This window comes from Phaenicophaeus curvirostris, chromosome 2 (assembly GCF_032191515.1).
Source record: "Phaenicophaeus curvirostris isolate KB17595 chromosome 2, BPBGC_Pcur_1.0, whole genome shotgun sequence".
Lineage (NCBI taxonomy): Eukaryota > Metazoa > Chordata > Aves > Cuculiformes > Cuculidae > Phaenicophaeus > Phaenicophaeus curvirostris.
In genome coordinates, this window is record NC_091393.1 from 22,747,031 (window position 1) to 22,768,068 (window position 21,038).

The window sequence follows — 21,038 nt, forward strand, 5'->3', positions numbered from 1 at the left end:
TTCATTTATGATGTTACTTTCACCTTTTCTTTGCTGACAGGAAAATGAGATAAGAGAAAAATCTTAGCTGGAGGTCTGGACAGGCAGACATGCTCGATAGGGCATGTAAGAAGCTAATAGCATAGAGACATCTCAAGCATTCCCATATACATTCCCAAAAGATTTCTTTCCCTCCCTTGAGAAACAACACATAGTCCATAGGGACTTCCTGTCCCAGGAAAAGGGGGGAAAAAAGGAAAAAAACCAGCAATTTAAAGTCTTTTGCAGACACACAATTGCTTTCTTTACTCTGCTTTTCTTTACTACTGTTTTTTTTCTCAAAAGTTGCAAGCTACCAAAATTGATAATTGACTTTCAGAAAACATAGAAAAGGGCGTATGATTTTATTAAAAGCTAATTTAAAATAGCTTAAGGTTTGATGGATGGGGATTGACGCAATGCTCTTAAAAATGTGTTCCCTTAGGTCTGTCAAGATAAATGGATCTTGGAAAAGATAGTGATTCGTCCATTTTTATTCCAACTTTAAGCAGTAGCAACATGGATAGACTGTGAAAACAAGCATAAAAAGCTATCTTGAAAAAACAAAACTGTCTGCAAAATTGAAATTTTTATAGTATTTTGTCTGTATAACACCAATACATTGCAGTGATGTGGAAATATAAACATTAGCACACATGAAGAGCCTGGCAATATTGTGCTCCATTCATTACATAAGTGGACATAGAGCAGCACGTAGCATATATATGTAAAATGTTTAATATTGCTTAAAAGCACTGCTGTGATGAAATTGTGGTGTTCACACATTTAATGACACCGTTTTCTTCTTTTTTAAAGAATACCCTACATTTCACTGTTCTCCATGTTCACTTAGATCCAAGAAGTTAGTCTCATCCCAAGAAAACCCTCCTAATGTGCAGACTTCAACTACCCCACCGATAAGCAATTTACATGTTTAGTATTTTAATTGGCAGCGGAGTCTGTTAAGATAGTTTTTGACAAAACTGTATTTTCTGTCTTTATGTACAAAAACGTAACCATGAATCAGAAATTTAAGGATTCTGCGATGCATATTGATGACCTTCAACAATGTGACAGTTGCATATTGGCACTAAGTTTAAAAAAAAAGTTTCAAATTATGGAATAAATTCCACTTCAGATGACTCATGAAGAAACCAGATGTGGCCACAGTCCAAAGAACGCTGCCACACTGAAACAAGGGCAGGCAACTAAGACCAAGCATTACTGTGTTAAAGGCAACTTAAGACATCCGGAGTATGAGAAGTAGGAAGGTTTCATCTGTACTCTGAAAAAGTATTCAGAAAAAGAATTGTTGTGAGTCATCAGTGGTTTTCTTATTTTGCCCTGCCACTAGAACTAAGTAAAATTGATTATGGATGCTGAAGTTCATTTTCCATCTTGCTCACTGTTGTGTATAAACTAAACATCTTGAATCATCGAATCATAGAATAACCAGGTTGGAAGAGACCCACCGGATCATCGAGTCCAACCATTCCTATCAAACACTAAACCATGCCCCTCAGCACCTCGGCCACCCGTGCCTTAATCACCTCCAGGGAAGGTGACTCAACCCCCTCCCTGGGCAGCCTCTGCCAGTGCCCAATGACCCTTTCTGTGAAGAATTTTTTCCTAATGTCCAGCCTAAACCTCCCCTGGCGGAGCTTGAGGCCATTCCCTCTTGTCCTGTCCCCTGTCACTTGGGAGAAGAGGCCAGCACCCTCCTCTCTACAACCTCCTTTCAGGTAGTTGTAGAGAGCAATGAGGAACAAAATGTCAGGAAAACGTCCACAGGTACTGGGAGGGCTGATTAAGTTCCTTTGGTTTAAATTCTTGAAGATAAGTTTTCAATAAAGCAGAGGACATTTTTAGTAGGGATTCAAGAACAATAACTCAAAAAGCTTTTGACAGCTTAATACACGTCAAACACTGAAGCTTCAATGCATACTTAAAAAATACATAGCTGTAAATGTTGTGTTCTCCGTTGCTAGGTTTTCTACTGGATCCACTCCACTTTTGGAAATTCAAAACAATAATTAGAGGAAAAACACTGCAGATATGTCACCACAGACAGCACAAATAGTGCCCTCCTCTAGCCATCCACCCAATTATAGGGAGTGATGAAAGAAAATAAAAAGGAAGAGCCAGCAGATCAATACCTGGCTCCAAGACTGGTGTCACTGGCAGAATTTGTGGCTTTTTGAACGTGGGTCAGTTTATATGACACCAGGCCTGCTGGCAAGAGATGGCTTACACCTGTCTCAAAGAGGGAAAAGGATCTTTGCACAGGAGTTAGCAGGGCTCACTGAAAGAACTTTACACTAGATTTGAAAGGGGAAAAGGAGGAAGGCAAACCTGCTAGAGATATACCTGAGGTCAGCATACCAGTGTCAGAGGGACGGCGTACTAGTGAGGTGCTTCGGTCTGCCACCTCAGAGGAGGTAGGGGATGGAGATCCATGTAGCCACAAAGGCGCAAGGGTTATTGATGTCTTAGAAAGCACAGAAGTATCTGAGAATGGTGACATAGGAATTAGGGCTTCTCCCCACAAAAGGTGGCAGAATCTAATAGCCCAGCTGAAGTGCATCTAAACCAATGCACGCAGCATAGACCACAAACAGAAAGAGCTGGAAACCATTGTGCAGCAGATAAATTATGACATAGTTGCCATCACAGAAATATGGTGGAATGATTCACACAACTGGAGTGCTTCAATGGATGGCTATAAACTCTTCAGAAGGGTCAGGCAACAGACGGGAGGCAGTGGGGCAGCCCCAAACATTAGGGAGTGTTTTGATTGTCTAGAGCTTAAGAATGGTGATGATAGGGTTGAATGTTTATGGCTAAAAATCAGAAGAAAGGACAACAAGGCAGACGTCATGGTGGGAGTCTGTTTTAACCACCTAACCAGGTTGATGAGGAAGAGAAAATATTCTATAAGCAGCTGGGAAAAGTCTCACGATCGCTAGCCCTCGTTCTCATGGGGGACTTCAACTTACCAGATGTCTGCTGGAAATACAATGCAGCAGAGAGGAAACCGTCTAGGAGGTTCCTGGTGTGGAAGATAACTTCCTGATAGAGCTGATGAGTGAGCCAACTAGGGAAGCTGGACCTGTTGTCCATGAACAGAGAAGGACGTGTGGGTGATGTGACGGTTGGAGCCTGTCTTGGCCATAGCAATAATGAAATGATAGTTTTCAGTTCTTGCAGAAGTAAGAAGGTGGGAGAGCAGAACTGCCATTTTGGGCTTCCAGGAGGCAGACTGGTCTTTTTAGGAGAATCACTGACAAAGTCCTTTGAGAGGCAGTCCTGAAGGGCAAAGGAGTCCAGGAAGGCTGGACATTCTTCAAGAAGGAAATCTTAAAGATGCAGAAGCAGCCTGTCTCCATGCGCTGAAAGACAAACCAGTGGGGAAGAAGACCTGCCTAGCTGAAAAGAAAGCTTTGGCTAAAACTCAGGAAAAATGGAGATTATGGCCTTTAGAAGAATGGGCATGAAACTCAGGAGGACAGAGATGTCATGAGGTTGTGCAAGGAGAAAAGTAGAAGGGCCAAAGCCCAACTAGAATGTAATCTGTTTAATGCTATAAAAGACAATAAAAAATGTTTCTATAAATAACATTGGCAACAAAAGGAAAAGGCTGAGGTACTTAATGCCTTCTTTGCCTCAGTCTTTAATAGCAAGACCAGTTATTCTCTGGGTATCTAGCCCCCTGATCTGGAAGATATGAGATGGGGAGCAGAATGAAGCCCCTATAATCCAAAGAGAAAAGGTTATCAACTTGCTACACTGCTTAGACACATAGAAGTCTATAGGGCTGGATGAGATCCACTGAATGGTACTAAGGGAACTGGTGGAAGTTCTCACTGAGACACTTCCCACCATTTATCAGCAGTTCTGGCTAATGGGAGAGGTCCCAGGGGACCAGAGGTTTGCAAATGTGATTCTCATCTACACAAAGGGCTGGAGGGAGGATCTGGGGAAGTACAGGCCTGTCAATCTGATCTCGATGGTGGGGAGGGTTATGGAGCAGGTCAGCTTGAGTGCCGTCACTCAGAACCTACAGGATAACCAGGTGATCAAGCTGAGTCAGCATGGGTTTAGGAAAGGCAGACCCTGTTTCACTAACCTGGTTTCGTTCTATGACAAGGTGACCTGCTTAGTGGAAGAGGGAAAGGCTGTGGGTGTTTTCTGCCTAAATATTAGTAAAGCCTTTGAGGCCATTTCCCACAGCATTCTGGAAAAATTGGCTGGCTGGGGTACTCTTTGCTGGGTAAATAACTGGCTGGATGGCCTGGCCCAAAGTGTGGTGATAAATGGAGTTAAATCTAGTTGGAGGCTGGTCACAAGTGGTGCTCCCCAGGGCTCAGTGTTGGGGCCACTTCTGCTTAATAACTTTATCAATGTTCTAGACAAGGGGATCAAGTGCAGCCTCGGTAAGTTTGGAGATGACACCAAATTGTGCAGGAGTTTATGTGTTTGAGGTAGAAAGGATCTGCAGAGGGATCTGGACAGTCTGAATCGATGAGCTGAAGCCAATTGCATGAGGGTCAACAAGGCTCAGTGCCAAGTCCTCGACTTGGGTCACAACAATCCCACGTAATTCTACAGACTTGGGGAAGAGAGATTGGAAAACTGCCTGGTGGAAAAGTACCTTGGGGTGTTGGTCAATAGCCAGCTGAATATGAGCCAGCAGTGTGCCCACATAGTCAAGACGGCCAACAGAATCCTGGCTTGTATCAGAAACAGCGTGACCAGCACAGACAGGCACGTGATTTTGCCCCTGTACTCAGCACTGGTAAGGCTGCACCTCAAATGCTGCGCTCAGGTTTGGGCCTCTCACTACAAGACAGGGACTGAGCTACTGGAGTGCACCCAGAGGAGGGCAAGGAAGCTGGTGAATGATCTGGAGAACAAGTCTTATGAGGTGTGGCTGAGGGAACTGGGGTTGTTTAGTCTGGAGAAGAGGAGACTGAGGAGAGACCTTATTGCAGTGAGTTATAACTCCCTGAAAGGAGGTTGTAGTGAGGTGGGTGCTTGTCTCTTTTCCCAAGTAATAAGTGATAGGATGAGAGGAAATGGCCTCGAGTTGTGCCAGGAGAGGTTTAGATTGGCTATTAGGAAACAATTCTTCATGGTAAAGGTTGTGAAGCATTGGAACATGCTGCCCAGGGAAGCAGTTGAGTCACCATCCCTGGAGGTATTTAAAAGATGTGCAGATGTGATGCTCAGGGATATGGTCTAGTGGTGAACTTGGCAGTGTTAGGTTAAGGGTTGGACTTTATGGTCTTAAAGGTCTTTTCCAACTTAAATGATTCTACGGTTCTATGATTCTGTGATTATCCCTGGCATTTTCTCTGCATCTAAATTAGGTGACTAAGCATGCAATGTGTGTTGTAATACAACCTGTACAATACTTCTGCAAGTTCTTTTGAACTATTTTGAAAATTAATTACTAAGCACAATCAAAGTCTGAATAGAAACAGCATTTCCTTATGCATATTCTTTGATTTTCCCCCTTGCGAATATGAATAAAGCTAGTTTTAGTTAAATTATTCCATATTTATCAGACCACCACTGCCAAGAATATGAGGGATATAGAAATACAGATTAATGCCAGGAAAACAATCAGATGCTACTGCAATCAGAGGAAGATAATTACCCTCATATACACTGACATCCATAGAATATTAGCCAAAGCCTGCATTTCAAACTCTAGCATATAATTTCAAATCATGGTATGTCTTAAAATAACTTTTCTACACTGTCAACAGCCACAGATATCCTAATAACATCTAGAAGAGATCCACAGTGCACAAACTTAAGAGGCAATTGTCCCTTGTTTTCTTTTAGGTTAGTACCTCCAGGTTTAGTCAAACAAATGTGAGAGCTGGTGCAAGGAAGGGAGCATGAACACGTGGCTTGATTATAGAGATGTACGACCTCTCCATTTGGCCAGCAATCAGCTGTTAGATAGAATGAACAACCCCAATGCAGCTGAGCTTCACTCACCATATCACACTAACAGCTGGTGAGTTTATGGAGCTAATGACATTTTTTAATGGAATGAATCTCCTGATCGAAATATGAAGTTATAGAGATATGACTGCAGATGAACTTTGATCTCTTCACGATTTCTCCTAGCAGGTACAAGTTTAGAATGGATGTTTTATTGTAACAATAAAGATTATCTTCAGATTTGAGTAGACAAGAAAGCCCTAAGACAGGAAGTCCCACTGGACTGGAGGCTGATGTTGTGCCCATCTACAAGAAGGGTCGCAGGGAGGATCCAGGAAACTACAGGCCTGTCAGTCTGACCTCAGTGCCAGGGAAAGTCATGGAGCAGGTGATCTTGAGTGCTATCATGAAGCACATGCAAGAGAACCGGGTGATCAGGCCCAGTCAACACGGGTTCACAAAAGGCAGGTCTTGCCAGACTAACCTGATTGCCTTCTATGACAAAGAAGATTCTGTGATTCTGCGACAGTGTTTATGGAATTTTCTCAAACTTATAGATTAATTCCTAAAAGGGGTAAATTGTGTAGTCCAGTAATACATATATGATTCAAGGAAAGAAGACCTTGAAAAATTCTGATGATCTTAAGGGTGGATATAAAGTATAATGAAGTTCCAGCTATCTATCTACTTCTAGGGGACACAGCACTATGTAGAAACTCACAGAATCACAATTCCCCCTTGTTCTGTCCCCTCTCACCTGGGAGAAGAGGCCAGCACCCTCCTCTCTACAACCTCCTTTCAGGTAGTTGTAGAGAGCAATGAGGTCTCCCCTCAGCCTCCTCTTCTCAAGGCTGAACTCATGATTAACATTGCACCTCTCTGAAAATAAACGTCACAGTCGACAGAATCACAGAATCACTAGGTTGGAAAAGACCTTCAGGATCATTGAGTCCAACCATTCCTATCAACGACTAAACCATGCAGATTATATACATGAAGAAAACCCCCAAACTTTATTTGGAAAGACTGCTCCAATAACTGACAAATTTTATAAAATGAAATTAGCAGCCAGTACTGTTTGTACGGGGTAGCATTTGGCAAAGAAGGGCGGTATGTATCCACAGAGCTATAAATACTGCCAGGAATGTGACTGTTTAATTAGTATAGCCTAACTGTTTGGCACAAAATAACAGAAGTAAGACCTCATTTATAACTTTAAATAAAAACCAAGAAGTTAAAGTGTCTACAAAATGTACAAATAACTTATTGATACTTTGGAAAATTGTTCTGTAATGTGGACACAAACGATAAAACAGCCATCAGGAAGGCTCTTCATAAAGGTTTAGTACTGTCTCTGCCAGTGGTTAGAAAACAAATTTCTTTTAACGCATACTCTACATGTTGTCTTTTCCTTCTTGCCAATTTCCAGCTTGTTTAAAAAAAGGCAATCTTGGCTTAAAGCAATGTTTTGGAATGTGCTCCAATATGATTGATCTGTTCTCATTCTTTTGGCAACTTAGCTAAAGTATTTTCATCAAATTTTATGATTTTATATGATTTGGAGTAATAAAGTATGACAGCCCCAAACTGATGACCTTAGAGAATTCTCTCTCTAAAAATGCATCACCATGGCTGTATTACAGACCTGAATTGTGAAATTATTTTTTCAATTTTCCCAGCTGTTTTTTCAATTTAAGCATGCTTTATGAGCTATGTTTTTTTCCCATCTGTGCTTTCATTTTTAAATTTACTTTCTTCAAGAATACATGCCAAAGACTTACACAAAATAATAGCCTATTTCATGAACAAATCCCATGAATAATCACTGAGAAGCTATCCACTATTTCTTCTTTTTAATTTGAATGTATTAATACCTCTTTCTGTCTTCCCTGAAATTTTCTTAAGATAAGATTCATTGATTGACTTATTCCCTCAAAAGCAGAATTTCAGAAAGATGATGTGTCGCTAATAGTCAGCTATTAAGTTTTGACAATTACTCTGTCCAAAATAACCATCACATAATCAAGGATGACCTACCAACACAAGTCTTATACTCCAGCTATTAACTGAATTAAAAAGAGATGCAAATTTATCTTCCCATAACCAGCTAGGTGGCAAAGGAAAATCTAGCAAATAATCCTTGCTGCACGTTCCAAATCGGAGCAAAATACCAGAGAAGACAGACATGCTGTACAAACCTAGTTGCCAGGCTTCTGAACTCATGGATGGGGACTGAAGCATTTCATCCCTGTGCCCTCCCCTCTTGTAAATGCCCCAAGCCATTCTCCTCCCTTCAGAAATCCTGAATGTGCGACTGCTTACAAAGGAATAAGGCTCCTTGGCAGGAGCTGATGAATAGTACTCTGCAAAAAAAGCATGCCACAAAGAGTCTTGCAAAACGGCTGCTAATCCTCAGTGTCCCCGATGAAGCCTTGGCTGCCTTCACTGGAGCCTTTATTGAAAAAGGTCTTCCACCCACCCTTCTCAGGAAAACCCAAGAGCCTTGCTTTCTGAGAGCATGCAATGGGAACATGTTCTGCTCTTGCTAAGGTCAATGGGAGATGATGGGCATTTTGGACGAAAGCAATTCTTTTATTCATCTTTGAAGAAAGATAAAACTAAGCATCGCCACTAAAACAAAAATACGAAATATAGCTGTAAAAAGTCATACAGTCTATAGTTTTTCATTGTATGATGAAGAGAGAGGGAAACATAAGCAAAAGAGATTTTATGTGTATGCATGCAGAGAATGCACAAAAGTCGGAGAGGATTAGTCAATATGAAGGAAAGCACAGACAGGGTTTATGTAATCATGCTGCATAGGATTTTTAGGGGAAAAAACCCACAAGAAGCTCCAAAGCCTGTTAATAGGTCAGTATAATTTGGATGCTTCATGTTGCTCTAAATTAGAATAAATGAGCCAGATCATGAAACTGGCTTTAAATCTTGAAATAAATCCCTTTTGGTGTTCATATTTCATGTTTTCAAGTACGCACAAATACCATATTCCCTAATTCCCTATTAGTTATTTAATATTTTTAAGTTGGAAAACAGCTGTAAGGACAAACTGTTAAACTGCAGTCAAGAGAATACTTCAATGATTTAGAATACCTCACATGGATGAGATAGTTTTTTAAAAGAGGTTAGATATTTGGACTTATACTTACAGATATTTAAATAAGATAAATTATGAAAATGCAGATCTGTATGTCCAAACAAAACTGCTTTCTAACCAGAACCACCAGATGCCTTAAATGGTAATCACAGGTTTTGCATACTGTAATCAGAACAAACTTACAGCTGTGTCTTTTAACTGGGCAGTTGCCTAAGCCTACCGTAAAATGTTTACCTTCCCTTTAAGCCCAGAATTAACTCATTTTCTAGTAGTGTGTTTTGGAATAACTCAGCGATAACAGTTTCAAAGAAGTCATGCAGCACAGTAATCCTATTTGCACAGATGACTTTACTCAGATTCTCATTTTGATCTCTGTCTAGTGAGTGAAGAACCAAACTTGAAGAATGATGTTTAATAGCTATGATTATTTTATGAAAGAATCAAAGCTTTCTTAATCAATCTATCTTTGTTCATCTATTTGTTGCCTTTTCCTTTTTTGGGGGGGCGGGGGAGTCGGGGGGGAAGGCCTTTTTTTCTGAATTAAAAAGACACAATAATTCAGTGCGTTCTCGTGGTAGTTCTCTGATGTACCTGAGATGTCTCACTCCTCTTTTTCTCTGTATGTCCTTTTTTTCGCCAATGTCCCTTTTAACTGCAAATGTGCCTTGAGTCTGCCAGGTGAGGTCATATCCTTGATCTTTATAAAGGCATTACAATACTTGACCGAGATACTGAGGTAAATAAAATGCATTCTGGAGATCTCCCTTCATTTTCTTTTAAGACAGATGCATTTGACCAAAGGACTTTTTCCAGTTGTCTATAGTGGTGTCCAGCTCTCCTGCTTCAGTTCCTAAAGTTGATTTTGGCTCATAAATTGTTTAATCTCCAGATGTTTAGCCTTTTCAGAGGGATGCATATTAATTGTTATTCTCAGTCTTCATGGAGCAGCATCTAACTTCAGTGAAAAGTTACTTACTTCTACCTATATAAACATCTTCAGATTTTTGCACATCTCCTTGGACTATGGTGCATTAAATACCATCTTGCATTACTTTTTAAATTAAGTGATCGCTGTGCTCTGACATCTTATAGCCTAATCAACAAGCATGACAAGACAGACAAAGACCTCTTCCCTTTACTACACATTTAAAAGCCACTGACCTTACTTCAACAGAAAAGAAGCAGCTGACCTAAAAGATGTCAGTAAAATTTTAAAAATTTCCAACATTTTTGGTCAAATCAGGTTTGTCTCTGAATGGGGAAGCTCTTGAAAATGAAGAATATCCAGGAGCAAAAGGTACCACTAAAAATAATTGATCCCATGAATAGGGAAGAACTCTACGAGCCAGAGTGTGATAGCAGTTGAAGATACCCATGTTAAATGATTGTGCCAAAACACATCTGATTGTAGTCTCCCTTTTAGTATTAAAAAAGGTTATTGCACAAAGAACACCTCAAGGCTGTCTAAAGCCTTTGTTTAAACCCTTATAGTAGATCTGGGAAGTAAGTCCACTCGTGCAGCAGTATAGTAGATATAGGTCAAGCTTGTGCCAGATCTGAAATCTCTGCTGTGCATTTCGATTTAGCAGCTACATGGGGAGAATGGAGTGAACACACAAATACTGCTTTGAAAGTTTGGTCACACTGGATGAAAAGGAATTCAAACTAAGAATATGTTTCCAGTTTTAGAGGTTTTAACTTTTTACTACACTCTGCTGTCTTCTTTTGTCTCTTTTACAAAACAATTGTGAAGTTAGACATAAAAAAACCCCAAGTCCTTACTTAAATAATATTTAAGGAGGAAATATTCTAAGCTGATAGATCTGGCAATTGATTTGCAGCTGGTCAGAAGTGGAAGGGCTACATCTGAACAATGGTTTGGTGGAATATTAAATCATAAGCTGCTTTTTCCTCACTGATGCGGAAGACAGACACACAATAATGTTCAAAGCTCGTCCTCACTACAAGACATTATTCACACCAAAATAGTATTCTCAAAATATTTTTTTTAAAAAAGATATCAATCTGTTTTACGATTTTCCCCAGATTAGGAATTGGTGGTGGCTTAGAATTCGTGCTTAATGACCCTAGCTATTTGTTACTACCTAGTATCCTCTTCACAGATACAGCACGAGGCTTAAAAATTATTATGGTTCATTTGGTAGAACAACGTTGGAGTGAAGCAAAAGTTTGATTCTAGAAATTTCTAGAAATTTCCTCAGTCAATAAAAAAAAAAAAAAGAAATCAGATGTTTGGAATTTTTAACAGGGAATTTAAGCATAAGCAATGACTCATGAAAGAAATATGAAATATTTTCAAAGTTATTGAGAAAATTATATTAAAGAAGCATGGAGAAAAATCAGACTGCTTTTGTATAATCCAGACATGTGGAAAAAAGGACTTCACTAGAGGTTAACTGAATTTTCTCCTTGTTACTAATTTTCTCATTGCCTTCCTTGAAAGCAGTATATTCTCTTATAAAACGACTACCAAAAAAGGCCTTATTAGTTTAGACGTAGAAATTTCTTTGGAATCAAGTATTTAAACCATTTTTTGCATTCCTAAATACTAAGTATTTAAAGTATTTATAGGTTTTCCTACTGTTTCATGTCTTCATTGAAATTCTGATAAAATTGTGCACATAACAGTGTTAAATGACATCTGACCTCTTCTCTGACTTCTGGCCATGTGATGAAAAATGCTTTTGAAAATATTTAAGTCTAGATACAGGAAGTTCCTCCTAAGCTTTTGTCTTCTAAAATATTCCCACCGCTGCCAAGGCTGGTGAAGCTCCTCTGGTGGTTGCAGTGGTGGGAGCACCAAGGCTAAAAGACTTCAAGTGCCCATAAGTATTCTCACTGCCACACCTTCTACCTACCTGCTGCAAAACTCTGTTCCTGCCTTTAGAAAACAGCTGGACACACATTCCTTGTCATATTTGTGCTTCGTCTCACAGAGCTTAACATTGGGAAACTTAACATAAATGTATAACAGACAAGGAATAAATCTATTTAGCAAGGCAGCCAGCAGACATACTGTACTATCCCCACCCCCCAACATTTAAAGAATGCAACTATCTTCTCTCTTTCCTTTCCCATGTAGCTTGAGAATTACATCCAAGACAGTATGAAGAAAGAAATGGTAGAGATCCAGCAAACTGCAGTGCAGAACCAGACTGCAGTAATGATTGAAATAGGCACAAACTTACTAAATCAAACAGCTGAACAGACCCGCAAATTAACAGATGTTGAAGCACAAGTAAGTAATGAATTTTAACCTAAAAATGCTTCTGCTTCCCAAATACCTACAACCATACATTTAACATTTTAGTGTTACACCATTCAGTTCAACTCTGTTTTTAAGCTCTACTTAGCTTAAAAAAACATCAGTATCTGGTAATAGATAGTTCCATCTCAAGCCCACTATTGTCACTTGAAAGACTTCTGTTACAGCAGGATTTCAAGTGCGTCTAGCAAGACAAATGCTACATTTATCTTTAAAGATAATGTACGTCAAACTGCTATACTATATCCAAGCATCAGCTGGGTAGTAGTATGTTTTTATACAACCCTTGTTGTATATCTCTGTTGGTTATTCACCTCCCACCACCAGACCTTAGCTAAAAGAGAGCTCCTTCAAACTGCCTTTGTCCCATTTACCAGCCTAATTGCTCTTTTACATTTAATTTTTTTTCCTATTTTTTAAAAACTTATCAAGAAAAATGCATCTATTTAATGAGTGTTTTCACAGTTACTATAAGTGGGTTAACAACTCATTTCCAGCAGAATGGACTATATTATTTTTATTTAACAGAGGGATAAATAAATCTATCAGAGATGAATCAAGAGAAAATGAACTAGGAAGAAGCTACTAGAAAAGAATATTCACACAGAAGTAAACTTTTCTACTGTACATGTTATTTTCTAAATTATTTCAACAGAAAAAAGGGTTTATCTTTAATTATTTCTTTAACTGAAAAGCATTAACTACAAGAAGACATTCTGTGAAACAGAAAGCAGATTTTAATATGTTATAAGGACAAATCCAATCAGTGCAGAATGGTATGTATTTGTAGTTTTGCTAACATGGTAGGAAAACTCAGATATATAATTCCCAAACCAAATAATGAATACTGCATGCAGAACATAACTTCATATAATTTCAATGGCATGTAAAACCTAAACTCCCTGTTAGACATTTCACTATCTGTAGAATTTATCCAATGACTTCAATTACATTTTTTAACCTAAAACAAGCCTTTGTGACCTCTTCGATAAACTGGTAATTCATAGCTCACAGGCGTATTGAATTCAACTTTCTGATGTGCACTATTCAGCAGCCCAGTATTTTGCATATTTTGTGATAATGTATTTATTCATTCACAGTAATGTTGTTATGGAAATTACTGAATCATGTTCTGCTTAGAGGAAAAAAACATCACTGTAACTTTCATTCTCTGCTTGAAATTACTGGTGACTGGGTTAAGGGCTTAATTAACAACATAAGGAAATTAACCAAACAATTGCTCTCTCAAGGACACTTACTTTTGGCAATAGTTTTCAATTACACTTAAGTGTGAAATCATGTCCTGAATGACTGTTTAACATGAAGGACATGAGTAATCAATTCTTCCTGCCAACGAAAGCCAAATTCTGCTGAATTAAAAAAACCTGTTCTGAAACAATGAGAAAATATTTCTAGAAAACTTGCCTCAAAGTAAGGGAATCCTGTCCAAACCAAAAAGTATCTTCTATCTCCCTTTCTTCATTTAAAGATGCAAATAAATGTAGACAGTAGACAATATTTATAGGGAAAATAAAATTAAAATGCAAGGACTGAGTCAATGGAAATGTGGTCACCCAATAAACACTTTAAAATATAATTTGGGACTATGGAAAATACCTGAATGGGAGCTATCTAGCATATTCCGGACCTGACCAAGTTTTCAGCCACTGAGAGATAAGCAAAATGCTTTGTTTCCATATCAGATTGAGAAAACTCAGCTTATCTCTGAATAACAACAATAATAGTTCCAGTAATGAAATAAGACTATCATAACAGACGGGAAGGTATGACAGCAAACCTCAAGTACATGGTAACTCTCAGACATTGATCAGAAATGTAACATACTGCTAAAATGTTCCAAATGATGCATGGTAGTGTTACAACAAAATTAGTTTACCTCTGTGCATCCTTTATTCTGATTCTATGAGCATTTGTGCCCAAGTTTAGTGTTTAAAAATACTTTTAAAATTATAGGCTTAAGTAGAGATTTCCATGATTTCATAAAATAAATTATAACCTATTTAAAAGAAGTACCTTGATTTTCAAATATGTTTCTAAATTTTATTTAGGTATTAAACCAGACAACCAGACTTGAACTTCAGCTTTTGGAACACTCTCTTTCAACAAACAAACTAGAAAGACAGATTTCAGATCAGACCAACGAGATAACTAAACTACAAGAAAAAAACAGGTAAGTTTGCCTATCAACCTGATAAAATGCTGTTTCCAAAAGTGCCCTTTTTAATGGTTTAAGAAACAAATGTAGTCATGTAGGAAAATAAGGCCTTGCACAGAAGCTCCCCACAGCCAGCTTTGCTCATTAGAAAGATCATATACTTAAGGCATAAAGGATCATGCAGGTTTATTCTGCTTGTGTTCTGTTTACACATCAGTCTTTATTATTTAACATTCTCCTTTATATAAGGAACTTCAAGTTAAAACTAAAATACTTCTCAGTACTTCAGTTGCAGCCAATTCCTATTCTTCTTTAGACTTATAGAGATGAAGTTATGGATGATGTAGCCTGACTTCATATAAGAAAGTACAACCACATCTCTTCAATTTTATTCCTATTTAGTAAATCCTAAAATACAATCAGGTCATTACCACAATTTTTTTGTAACCTGGACAGAAAAGTCAAATACTACTCATATTCTCTGTTCCTTTCTAGTCAGTCTTTTGACATTCAGACTGATAACCAACTATTACTCCTGCCCATTTCTGTACTCAGCTGTTACCCAAAGGCTCATACCTCTTTTCAGCAAGTTTCATTTTCCTATTACCAGGATCTTACTTTGCTTTTGGCAATAAATAGTTTACAGAGAAATCTAAAAGCAGCAATAACAGTAAGTTTTCTCCTTCAAAGCCACGTTTTTCAATGAGAACCATATGTGCAAAGTGTTTTTTATTTTAAAAGAATTAGCTTAAAAAAACAGGACATGTTTTGACATTTCTGTTCACTACTCTGCTACACTTATATGCTCCCTAAAGATTTTATCTACCAGCTGAATAAAGCCAAGCATCCTTATATAATGGAAAGCAAGTAAATACTGAATTTTAAAATGCCACTTTTTTTTTCTTTTGTGTTGAACTCGGCATACTTTGGATCACCTGTGTAAAAACCCATGTAAACTCAGAAGCATTATGTCTCACAGGAGACAATATGTCATCAAACTAATCTGCTTGAAACCTAATTGTGAGATTCAGGATTTTTTTCAGTAACATAGAATCATAGAATCACCAGGTTGGAAGAGACCCACAGGATCATCGAGTCCAACCATTCCTATCAAACACTAAACCATGTCCCTCAGTGCCTCGTCCACCCGTGCCTTAAACACCTCCAGGGAAGGTGACTCAACCACCTCCCTGGGAAGCCTCTGCCAGTGCCCAATGACCCCTTCTGTGAAAATTAAATTTTTTTCCTCATGCTCAGCCTAAACCTCCCCTGGCAGAGCTTGAGGCCATTCCCTCTTGTCCTGTCCCTAATATCAATGGATCTTAGGTGAACTTCTTCCTTCTGGCAATTACCAATGAATCAGAAGAATTACCAATGAATTAATTTTCCAGCCAGTCACTTAACTTGTGCCAGGTCCAGAGCTGGAGATAGGTAACACATCTTCAGGTAATGTTTCCATGTCTTAATACCATAAAATAGATAATTAAATAAATGTTATTATAATTACAGGACATTTTAAAAAGTCATAGGTTAATCTTTAAATAAGTTTCATCTTTTAATGGGGCAAAACCATGAAATCTTTCACTATTATCCCTAACCTGTGAGAGAATGGTATTCAAGACACTTCCTAGGCTTAAGTAATAGTTACTTTCAGTCTACATCCATTTCATAGTTCTGTACTTCTAACACTACTATACTTTTTTGAGGTCCAAACTATATCTTTCCTTTCATAATGTTGAATTAACAAACACCCAATTGTTATACTTCAAAAGTTTGCAATAGAGACTATGGTCAATAATGTTGTGTATTAATGTACTACTTAGTTACATAACAAATAAAAGCATATTTATCAAGCTAAACTCAGCTGTCATGTAGCTTTTTACCATATTCCTCGCATTAGAGAATGAATTCGAATACTTATAAAGAAAGAAACTTCTGCAACAGGCTTGATTCTCTTTACATCAGCTCAAAATTGTTTTTTGAGAGCCTAATTGTAATCTTTTATTCAGCTTTCTAGAAAAAAGAGTTCTTGAGATGGAAGACAAGCACACACTTCAGCTGAAGTCAATAAAAGACGAAAAAGATCAGCTTCAAGTCCTAGTAGACAAACAGAATTCTATTATAGAAGAACTAGAAAAGCAGTTAGTCACAGCAACAGTAAACAACTCAGTTCTGCAAAAACAGCAACATGATCTGATGGAGACTGTTCATAACTTGCTTACCATGATTTCTACACCAAACTGTAAGTAAAAGCAGACATGCTTATAGCATTTGAATGGCATTCCTTAATTTGTTTACATTATTACCTATAACATCTTACAACCAGTTCCCTCATGGTTCTGCTTCTCAAAAAGTGTATTTTTTGCCTTAAATGCTGCATCTGAGATAAATTTTTTAGGTGTGGGGGGCAACAATCACAACATTTATGTGCTTATGTGCTTTCATTTCAACATTTTTGTCATCTCCTGTGGTTTGCCTGCCCACTTCTCCAGTGGTTCAATGAAATATAGAGATGCCAAGTATCCTTTATCTTACATGGCAAAGCAATCAGCACTGGCCTGGTTATTAGTACCTATAGACAATAGAAAGCATCAGCCCAGGGCAGTAGGTACCCCCAGAAGTCCTCCAGTCTTTGACTGAAGCTTTGCCGTTTATCCTAAAAATCCCTCAGTCTAGCAAATTTTATAGGTAATAATCTCACCGCTAAATGCCTGACAGCCCTGCAACAAATCATGGTCACCAAAAGAGCTTCCGAAGTTACGCAGATTCACACACTCCATAAAAAAACCACACAAACCATAAACTGAAAGTTATGGCTGAGCAGGATTTAAATCCATGAACAAATTACTTATCTTGAATTTCATGTCTGATACAGAACTGACAAATTAAGAAGGTATAGCTGTTCTACATAAAAGAACAAAGAACCTGGCATGTTTGACTGTAAATTTCCAGGGCTGGAAATACACAAGCATACAGAACCTCTGAAAAAGGATTTAAAGTTAAACACTAGGAAAAATTTGAAATAGTTGTCATTACAAATTAAAAGACATTATAGATGCTACATCACTGTAAGCTAGATCACAGAAAAGGGTGTTCAGAAGTCTTCACTTTCACTAGTGTCCTAAATAATAATGAAGTTGTAGGTTTTTCTATACAAAGTAAATCCCATTTTTTTTGTCTTAATAACTGACACTATCCCCTTAAATAACATTACTGAGGCTGTACATGTTCTTGCTGATCTTATCTGCTGTGCTAGTGCACAACTAAGTAAACAAGTCAAAGTCATGTTGGCTACAACACTGTTAAACACAGAGTGGAAAAAATAATGAATGTTTGCCAAAAAGACAAAATTAGCAAGGAAAACTTCTAGGACGGTATACAAACAACAGAGTGTGGAAAAGCAATTAAAACACCAAATGTGTTATTTTTATATTTAAGGCAAAGCACGTAAACAGGTAAATAATGAAGAAGCAAGCCAAAAATAACATAATAAGCAAGTGTAATATAAGTATATATTTATATGGCACCTAAAACTTTGTACTAACTGGCTGTGCTTATTAGATTAAATTAAAAGGGCAAATACACAGAACCAACCCCAAAAGGGTCAAATATGAAATATCAGTCGGCAGGCAAAATGCCAGGAAATTCCAGCCTCCATAGTTAATAAAAACTGAACAAAAAGATGAACCTTAGATTCTTCTGTAAAACAAGGAGGCTTAGGCATATTAATATGTGTTTTTTACACAAATGAATTCCAGAAGGCATGTTTCCTTAATTGGGCTGAGCTGCTGAGCTTCAGCTTGCTACATACAACGTTATTCCTGCTCAAAAAAAGTAGCTAAAACTTTGTAGAAGTAGTTATTCCATTCATCTGTATTATAAAGGATTTCATAACTCTTATGTTAGATTTCACAATTTTAGGGCACTGGCCAAACGTCATTATTAATATAATCTGTTGCTAATTAGATAAGTTTGTAACAGTAGTCTAATGCATATAGAAGTTGTAATGATTCAAGAGTACAGCAAAGGCAATAAATGAAAGCAGAAACTGTTCAATTGAATGAGATGTTATGACCTAAACTTTCTTATTCAACCTATTAATAAGCGTCAGCACTTTTCAGCCTACCAAGCAACCACATTCATATCAGAATAACATCTTTAAATGACATAAAGCAACAACACACACAATAATACCTTGATCTGTCATTTCTTTCAGGACCAGGCACAATTTTCAGAACTGCAAAGCTTTAAGCTGATTACATTATTAATTACTTCTTAGTAACTTTTATTCATCTCCTCTTAATGTAATCAATTCCTCTTGTATTAGCAGCTAAGAACAACTTCATAGCTAAAGAGGAGCAAATTAGCTTCAAAGACTGTGCTGAAGCTTTCAAATCTGGACTGACAACAAGTGGAATCTACACGTTAACAGTTCCTAACACTGCACAAGAGAAGAAGGTAGGATGGCTATAAAGTGCTACTGTATATTTTAAAGTTATTTCATCTTGTAAATATGCTATTTGAAAGGCTAGTTAGTACTGAAGTATATTACTTACTACATTTCTTTTTATGAGCATTTCATCACTTATAGATCTGAGCATCTCACAGGAAGAAGGAAGTCCTTGAGGTGAAATCTTGTCTTAGTTGAAGTGAATGCAAATTTTGTTGTTCATTTCAGCATGCCAGATTTTCATTCTTTGTTCACACATAATTAACATAATTAAAGCAACATAGTATTGTAATTTCTTTATAAAAAATCTGACTACAACACAGTTGCTCTACATGATTAGCAATCTCCCATCTCCTCTAAACTCTTAGTTCCTTCATATATCCAAGTCCTTTCAGGTGGCAAAAGCTGGTAAAATCAGGAGTATGGATGAATACTTGTGGATGTGTATTTGTGTAAGCAACCTACTAGCACTGGGCTCATGCATGGGTTCTACTCCTTTGTTACACAGAGCTTTAAGGGCAATTGTGTAATGATTAGATTAACAATTAGTTCAGCCCAACTGACACTGGGTACCACAGAGGACTTTCGTGGAAAATACTGCTCTGATATAAATAAGAGGTGAGAGTTTGCAGTGGTTTCACAAGATCAGTTTAAATTTCTCTATGGATATTTTTCCCCCTTCTGTGTTTAACTGATGTGAACTTGAACATCAATATAAGTTAAAGCAATACATCGTACCTCTAAAGAAGAGGCCTTGTATTAAAAATAGTACTCGGATGAAATCCTGGATGCCTGATAGAGATGCTCCATCTACTGAAGTAAATAAAATTATAAAGGCTCAGATAGTATAATTCAATTGAAACAATAAAATCTAAAAGTGAGAAAGTCTCAAGTGGATTATGAGGATAAGAAGCACAAACTGCAGCAAGCATTCTGAGGAGTGAAAGATTTGTTCCAACTTTTCAGACACAGCAGGCTGAGGGGGCTAAGGGATATCTGAATATAAATAAAAATGCTTAATATATTTCTTTAGCAAACAATAAATACTTTTCTAATTTTTTATTTTATAATTTCATATTGTAGACATTTCCTTGAAAAAAAAGGAAGTATTTTATAGAATTCCTAAGGCTCTACTTGATTGTATCAGAAATACTTGGGAAAAAAAATTAACAGAAAATGTACAAAAGCAGAGAAAAATGAAGACATGTGGAAAAGCAATTGGTAAAACTCTGACTGAGGCTTCCCCTACCCCCAAGGTTTGATAGCAAAGGTTTATAAATTAAGTTCACCAGTGGCTTGTCTTTGAAGTGCCAGAACTTTGTCTAGCCCAAGTCAGACATTGTGATCCTTACCCTAACAAAGGACTTTCAACTAAAGGAAATAAGTGATTTGTTTGGCTAAGATCTATAAAATACAACACATAAAGCCTGCAATATTTGCAGGTATCATCTTAAGAAATTATGATGTCTGCAGTCTGCTTCTTTTGGAAAAAAATGAAAAAAAGAAAAAGGAAGATGATTTTCCTTTGGAATAGTTTAGTCTACATTCAATACATATGCATGACAAGAAAATTAGTTATGTGAGATGTAATAAAGTATTTTATTACATGTGAAGCAGAATGGTATTTAAATAGCATAGGTATCTATAATCATGATTCTAAATGCCAAAGGAAATGCAAGGTACTGCATCTCTAAAGTAATAGATTGCAGCAGTCTCTGTTAGACATCTCAGGAAGGGTTGCATTTCTTGAATCTCTTAATATTACTTGTCTCAAGCTTTTATCTTTGCTTTGACTTTAACTCTTAAATATAATGAACAGATAATGCAGATTTTCTAAAAGCAGACACAAGTGCATGCCAGAATGAAAATTTTAGGTATAAACTTTAACACTGCATTATCAAAGTGATAAACATTTAGGCAATTTATATTATCGGAGTAACACACAGTTCTGAAAAATTAAAACCTACCAAAATATTCTACCTTTCAAACGAAAGTACAATTGCAAATTTCCTAGACTATAAAATCTTAAATGCTTTAC

At 37.4% G+C, this 21,038-nt stretch overlaps 2 protein-coding genes across 5 annotated transcripts in view; one reads left to right on the forward strand and one right to left on the reverse strand.

The window, feature by feature from the left end:
• MCPH1 (microcephalin 1) overlaps positions 1–21,038 on the reverse strand; it is a 135,258-nt gene that overhangs the window by 53,413 nt on the left and 60,807 nt on the right. The gene's annotated exons all lie outside the window — the stretch shown is intronic.
• The window catches only part of ANGPT2 (angiopoietin 2), a 47,615-nt gene that overhangs the window by 14,485 nt on the left and 12,092 nt on the right, over positions 1–21,038 (forward strand). The window contains exons 2-5 of one of the 4 annotated variants that reach the window (XM_069851496.1): positions 12,192–12,347; positions 14,444–14,565; positions 16,560–16,792; positions 18,878–19,008. In XM_069851496.1, the coding sequence (XP_069707597.1) occupies positions 12,192–12,347; positions 14,444–14,565; positions 16,560–16,792; positions 18,878–19,008 (642 nt within the window). The remainder of the gene's footprint in view (positions 1–12,191; positions 12,348–14,443; positions 14,566–16,559; positions 16,793–18,877; positions 19,009–21,038) is intronic. The other 3 variants (XM_069851497.1, XM_069851498.1, XM_069851499.1) reach the window with 3 other exon arrangements.